The sequence below is a fragment of the Mus musculus genome, chromosome 13, assembly GCF_000001635.26.
Source record: "Mus musculus strain C57BL/6J chromosome 13, GRCm38.p6 C57BL/6J".
In the NCBI taxonomy this organism is placed as follows: Eukaryota; Metazoa; Chordata; class Mammalia; order Rodentia; family Muridae; genus Mus; species Mus musculus.
Genome location: NC_000079.6, coordinates 119453992 through 119460727, shown reverse-complemented (window position 1 = coordinate 119460727; position 6736 = coordinate 119453992). Strand labels below are relative to the sequence as shown.

The 6736-nt window shown below is 38.6% G+C and overlaps 1 protein-coding gene across 7 annotated transcripts in view; it reads right to left on the bottom strand.

Annotated features, from left to right (window-relative positions):
- Positions 1 to 404: 404 nt before the first annotated feature.
- The window catches only part of Paip1 (polyadenylate binding protein-interacting protein 1), a 31993-nt gene continuing 25661 nt past the window's right edge, over positions 405 to 6736 (bottom strand). For 5 of the 7 annotated variants that reach the window (XM_030247240.1, XM_006517633.4, XM_006517632.4 and 2 more), the window contains 2 exons: positions 4939 to 5032; positions 2519 to 3740 (listed from right to left, as the gene is read on the bottom strand). In XM_030247240.1, the coding sequence (XP_030103100.1) occupies positions 3647 to 3740; positions 4939 to 5032 (188 nt within the window). In that variant the 3' untranslated portion in view covers positions 2519 to 3646. Of the gene's footprint in view, positions 3741 to 4938; positions 5033 to 6736 lie in introns of all 7 variants that reach the window. The other 2 variants (NM_001079849.2, NM_145457.4) reach the window with 1 other exon arrangement.

The following is a 6736-nucleotide window of genomic DNA, read 5'->3' as shown; positions in this document are numbered from 1 at the left end:
CTAGGGAATCAGACTCTATTCTGACCTCCCTGAGTACCAGGCACACACTGGTGCAGACACACATGCAGGCATAACACCCACACATACAAAATACAACAATTTAAAAATAAAAATAGAAGAAAGTTAGATAAAGTAAGACAAGCCCAGAAACACATTGCAGAAGAGCATAAAGAGAAAGCTAATTATTGTCTTAGATGCCTAGATGCTTTTTAAATTTTGGTGTCAGTATAGAAGGCAAGCTGAAAAACAGATCTATTAGGGTTAGTGAGGCAGAGGCCAGGGCCACTTTACTGAGACTGCATATAGTGGGAAAGAAAACGACCTTGAAGACCGATTAGAGACAAGGAAATGGATAACTATGGGCTACTTGAGAAGGCTGACTATAGGACTCCGGAACAAGGAAACTTAGAAAAACAGATTTAATTTTTTATTTGATAAGAAATGGCATGGGAACAGCTTGTGGGGGGGAAAAAAAGCCAGATTAGAAAAACAACAAAAAGAAACCCCAGTCACTCTTAAGTAACAGAATTCATGAAAGAGGAGGCAGGAAAATCTACTCAGGATGCTTCCTGTAGAGGAGAGAAGATAAAGAAGATACAATTGTGTACATTTGACTGCTAATGCTTTTCCCTAAAACAAATGAGATAATGAAAAGATTAAAGGAGGCAAGAGCCAATTAAAACTGGACGGAGGGAGCACAATGATCACCAGCAGTACAAAGTGGCATCGGGATGCTGAACTTACAATGGCACACATCTACCAGAACCAAACCCAAGGCAAACGGATGCGGCTCTGCTGCGTTCACGGGGTTCAGTCTTGCTAAACCAACACAGCAGGGCCGAGGCATACACAAGCTTACATTCTTTCCATCTGCTAAAATCTAGTCAAAGACCACCAGGCTCAAGCCTGTTAATTCCCAAGAGGAAGGGTTCCTGATCAAAGTCTCTGAGGATGTCCTAAGGGAAGGGGGCCAGGTCTGGGGAAGATGCTGCCTCTGAAGAAGCAGAGTTTGACCCAGTAATAGTTGAACAACGGCAATGCATGGGCAGAGCTGCTGGTAACAAGTCAATAGTTCCACAAGGTGCGCACACTATGGCATTTTAGAGCTGCTCTTAAGACTGGATAAATACATGTTCTGTTAACTTTGCAGCTAGCTCTGTGTGCGTCTGCCCTCAGGACCTGATAGGAAATGGACTTTTGTATGAGCTTTCAGCCATCAACAGGATTTTTTATCTATCAAACATCCTCCTCTCATTAAATGACAAAACTTTTTCTAATTGGGAAAAAACAAAAAAAAAAAACAAAAAAACCTACACTCATCTGTCCTCCTTGCAGGTAAGATTTAATGGGATACTTACAGAATTACCCAAAGACTGTCTGATTTTAAATTCTAGCAACCTCTTGCAGATGAACTCTCTGGTCCTCCCAAAGTCTACATTCTCCATCACTGTGACAAAACCAGTCTAGGAAGATAGAGTAGGTTTTTGCCTTCTAGCTAAGACTGAGTCGGAGTTGATAACCTGATTGCTTGAATAAGATCAGTATTTCTTTTGTTACAGCTCAAGGCTGACAGTTACTGGCCACAGTGCCAGTGCTCATTGAAGAGCACTGTATTACTATTTCTACAACACATTCATGTTTGGGCCTGGTGAAGACACACATTCTACAAGACAATGTGACACAGGACCAACTCATTATACACAGTTACAAATTTAGACCTTATGTACACATTCCTCAGTGGCCTCCTACGGACACAGACCTAGTGGCTCATTTAAAACCAAGAAAACCAGTACTGCCGCACAGCTTCGGAATGACGTTTCTTCCTGTTTTGGTGTGTCCACTCTGAGTCCAGCCAAAATGCTGAGAGGTCCAAGAAAAAAGCAGCAGCCCACCATCGGTAAAATGCCAACGTTCTAGTCAACAGCTCAGGTCTAGATGTAGCTCGGGTCCTCACTGCCATTGAGAGAGGATGGCTCCAACGATGACAGCTTCCAGCTGCTCACACTACCACTAGCCCACTGGTTTTCCTACTAAGGTGGTTTTTAACTTGAGCACTAGGAATCAAACTTAGGTCTTCTGCATGCTAAGCAGATGAACTGCCACCAGACTACCAACACATGTAGATTCTGTGGATAGCCACTTTTGAGTACAGTAATTAGTGACAATGAGGCGAGTGGTCAAATACTGGATGTTTATATACTGACCAGTAGATGTCTAAAATAGATGCAGCTCTGTCTCTCTTATCTAATGTGCTGTAACTAGCATGTTCCAAGACTGCAGGCTGTGCTGGTAGTCATCAAGTTACAGCACTCAGAAAAAGCAATTCTATGACAAATGCCAAAGCATACATGTACTTTTAACATGGATTCTAAAAATTACTGTATTTGTTAATTTTGTAGGCTCATTTATGTTACTGATTTATTCATTGGTATTGTTACTTCTCTAATTTTTAAACCTTTAATTTATTTCATGTAGGCAAGCTTAACAAAAAAAATTCTTTAAGATACCATTTTAAAAAGTTAGAAGAAACAAACTAAGTTTTATTTTCAAATTCTAATTTTAATACAGACTGAACAAACAAACAAGCAGAAGTGGGAAAACTAAGTGTATAAGCAGACACAGATGTACCAAATGTAAAACAATGAGTTTTAACACAACTATTTACATGCACATATTTACAAGCAACCCTTTTATATGTTTATTTTTAGTTAGTTGGAAAAAGATTTGACATTAGATAAAAACATTACTTAAATAGGGCCAAGGTGGTACATTATAGTAAAAGTATTAGAAAAGTGGTCCTCACAGTATAGCAATTATAAAGCAGATGAAAACTTGAGTGACAAATACTTAGTAAAACTGTCTAGTAAAAAGTCGATGCAACCCATGCAATGAAATAAAAATGAGTAAGCCATATGAAGAACGCAGAGTAATACTGTAGGATGGCGGGAATGAAGTTAGTCGGGCAAAGCACACAAAAAACAAATCTTGAGTTGGAATAAATCCTCAATGAAGAATCTTGGTTCCTTAGCTGGTGTTCTAAGCCCCACCCACCCCACATTAATGGCATTTTAAAAGCCCTTGGTATCAAATAGCATCTACGTAAGTAAATAAGTTGTTTATATACTCCAAGACTTTGGTGCTAAAGATTTTCATGATTGTGATTAGTACTTGAAACTCAATATATAGAGAATCAAATGCTAAACTAAAATAAAAGCTCTAATAGTCATATCTAAAAAAGAATGCTACATTTTTTGCAGTCATATGTATTTCCAGGCTAAGACTTTTTAACCTCAAGAAAAAGAAGTTGAACGATAAGCATCTAACCAGCTAGCAAAATTTTCTTTCAACATTTCATTTATTTCAAAATCGATTTTATTGCAGCCAAAACAGTAGAATTAACTGTACATAATAAAACTATTATATATATATACACATTTTAAGTTACAGGGAATAAAGTTTATTTTGGCAGGTAGTGTTAAACAAAATTAAAGTTGCATACATTAGTAACATAACTCAAAATCCTTAATTTGGTATAAGTCTGACACAGTTTCTTGCTTTCCTGTGTTCTTCTAAATCCCCATACCTAAACTTTAAAAAAAAAAAAAAAAAAAAAAAAAAAAAAAAACTGGTATCCTCAAATTTAACTTTACTGTTTTCGCTTGCGCTCTGATTCCAAACAAAACTTTTCATAAGCTTCTTCAATTTCTGGGTCCATCTCATCATCGATATCATCCAAATATCTATAAAAGAAGCCAAAAAATGATTCATATACCTTGCTGCTTTTCAAATCCAAAAATGTCTGGAGATGTTAAATGCACTCTCCTAAACAAAATTTTGTTAGAATTTTAGATATGTTCACTTAAAAGTTAACAAAAGGCTTGACATATATAAGTTTACATCTTATTAATAGATACTTTAATTAGAATAATTTCGAATTTACCTATGACTTTTATCATTCCACTCAAAAAGTTTTATCCTTCCAGTGGTTATGCCTAATTAAAATCAAGACCTTTTCCTGCTACGATTTCTGCAAGGCTATTTCTCACAAAGACGGGTCAGTTTCCCACATTATCTGAAGCCAGACTTGTGTAACAGAAAGCTACTCTTGAGATTATGTTATCCAGGTGGCCCTGTTCCCAAATACCAGGAGTTTAAAATGGTACAAAACATTGCAGCATAGTGGTACACTATTGTATAATCGCAGCACTCAGAGGTGCCTACGTGGAAGTCAGAGGACAACTGTGAAGTCATTTTCTATCCACCCGACATGGGAGTTCCAGACAGCAAACACAGGTCATCGGGCTTCTGAAGCACACAGTTCTGCCAACTGAGCCTCGTGCTGGCCTCCAAATGCCATTTCTTTCATAATTTTTCTTCTAGTTTAGTTTACATTCAAAACTCGGGCACAAAACCTTCATTTAAAAAGTGAGCAATAAGGGGCAGAGAAGGATCGTTCAGAGTAGAGCAGCTGCTATGAAGCATGGAGACCTGAGTTTAGCTCCCCACCACCCAAGTAAAAAGCTGAGTGTAACTCAGTGACTGTAACCCCAGATCTGGGGAGAAGAGACAGGCATATTCCTGCAGTCAGCCAACCTAAGTGAAGTCAGGTACCTCCTAGTTTAACAAGAGAGCCTAACTTAACATAATGTGGACAGTGACTAAAAGAGACATCTGACACTAGCCGATCTCTTCCACATGCATGCACACATGTAAATTAACACACACACACATGCACAAATTATCAGTAATGAAAAAGAGAATGAGCCGGGCGTGGTGGCGCACGCCTTTAGCCCCAGCACTCCGGAGGCAGAAGCAGGCAGATTTCTGAGTTCAAGGCCAGCCTGGTCTACAAAGTGAGTTCCAGGACAGCCAGAGCTATACAGAGAAACCCTGTCTCGAAAAACCAAAAAAAAAAAAAGAAAAAGAGAGTGAACTTACGGGTCACCAGCCCCTGATAAATCTGTTCCATTTTCTTCATAATCTGGAAAAAAGTCCTCTCTTTCAAGTAACTCTTGATACTTTTCTTGGTAATCTATAAGAAAACACAGAAAAAGAAAGAACATATAATCTTATGAAATGAGCAGTTTTTACCCCCATAAACTTAATGACTTTAATAGTAAAACTTACATAAATGCTTTCATAAAACCTATATTCTTAATTGGCTTGCCTTTGTTATGTTGCATGCTCACAAACCTTAAAATATTTTGACATACTATTCTTTTAAATGTTAAGTACACTTTACAGTGGTTACTAAAGAGTAAACCTAAGGTCTCCCTTATGGAACATAATCCACAACTGAATGGATAACTCCCAATCTCTCTCTTTTTAACTTGTTACTATGTAGCTCTAGCTGTCCTGAAACTTCCTATGTAGACCAAATGGGCCTCAAGCTCACAGGGACACTTCAGGCTTTGCCTTCCAATTGCTGGGATTAAGGCATGTGCCACTACTCCTGGCTTAGTTTTTATCTTGGGCCAGGATCTTACTAAGATGCCCAGGCCTGTCTTTTAAACCTCCTGACTCTATAGAGTAGCTAGGATTACTGGCTTGCACCACACAGGCTAATCTTCATTCTTTTTTTTTTTTTTTTTTTTTTTTTTTTTTTTTTTTGAGACAGGGTTTCTCTGTATAGCCCTGGCTGTCCTGGAACTCACTTTGTAGACCAGGCTGGCCTCAAACTCAGAAATCTGCCTGCCTCTGTCTCCCGAGTGCTGGGATTAAAGGCGTGCGCCACCAGGCCCGGCTTCTAATCTTCATTCTTGTTTTGAAAGGTTATTATATAACTGGGTTAGGGCCAGTTTTTTCCAAGACTGTCTTTATAAAACTCTAACTCAACATCAGGGGTTGGTGCCATTCCAATTTTGTCAGAATAGAGAAAATTTAAGCATAAAAATGTCCTGCTATAAGTTCTTGTGGTAAGATATAAAAGATATTCTTTTTACTTTATCAACGGAGGCTGCAAGAAACTCCAGATGATGCACATATATGACAGCTTAGAGGCTCACAGAGGGTGCTGGTTTCAGCCACCAAGGGGTCTGGCACTTAAACATGCATAGGGTGTTCAAAGCCCTGGGTCTGTGTAGAACAGGAAGTCAGAACTCATACACCTATCTCTCATCATTCATAAACATCTAAGGGTTGATATCTTAAAAGAATGGACCTAGAGAAGCAACAAACAGACAAAAACCAAAAAGAACAGAAAAGCACCTCAGTGGCAAACAAAATTTTGTTATATGTTTGGGTTTGGAATGAGTCAGGCACTCTGGAGAAACGGTTTATCCAGAGTTTGTAAAAACAGAATTGACTTTGAATTTCTACTTGAAAGAAACCTCAGGCTGGTAAGATGGTTCAGTGGGTAAGAGCACCGACTGCTCTTCCAAAGGTACTGAGTTCAAATCCCAGCAACCACATGGTGGCTCACAATCACCCATAATGAGATCTGATACCCTCTTCTGGTGCATTTGAAGACAGCTACAGTGAACTTACACTAATAAGTAAATCTTTGGCCGGAGCAAGTGGGGTTGGCTAGAGCAAGCAGAGGTCCTAAGTTCAATTCCCAACAATCACTTGAAGGCTCACAACCATCTATACAACTAAAGTGTGTACTCACATACATACAATAAATAAATCTTAAAAAAAAAAAAAAGAAAGAAGCCTCAAGACAAAAACCAATCAAACAACAACAACAACAAAAAACAAACAAACAAAAAAACCATCCAACCTTTTCCAAGTTGTA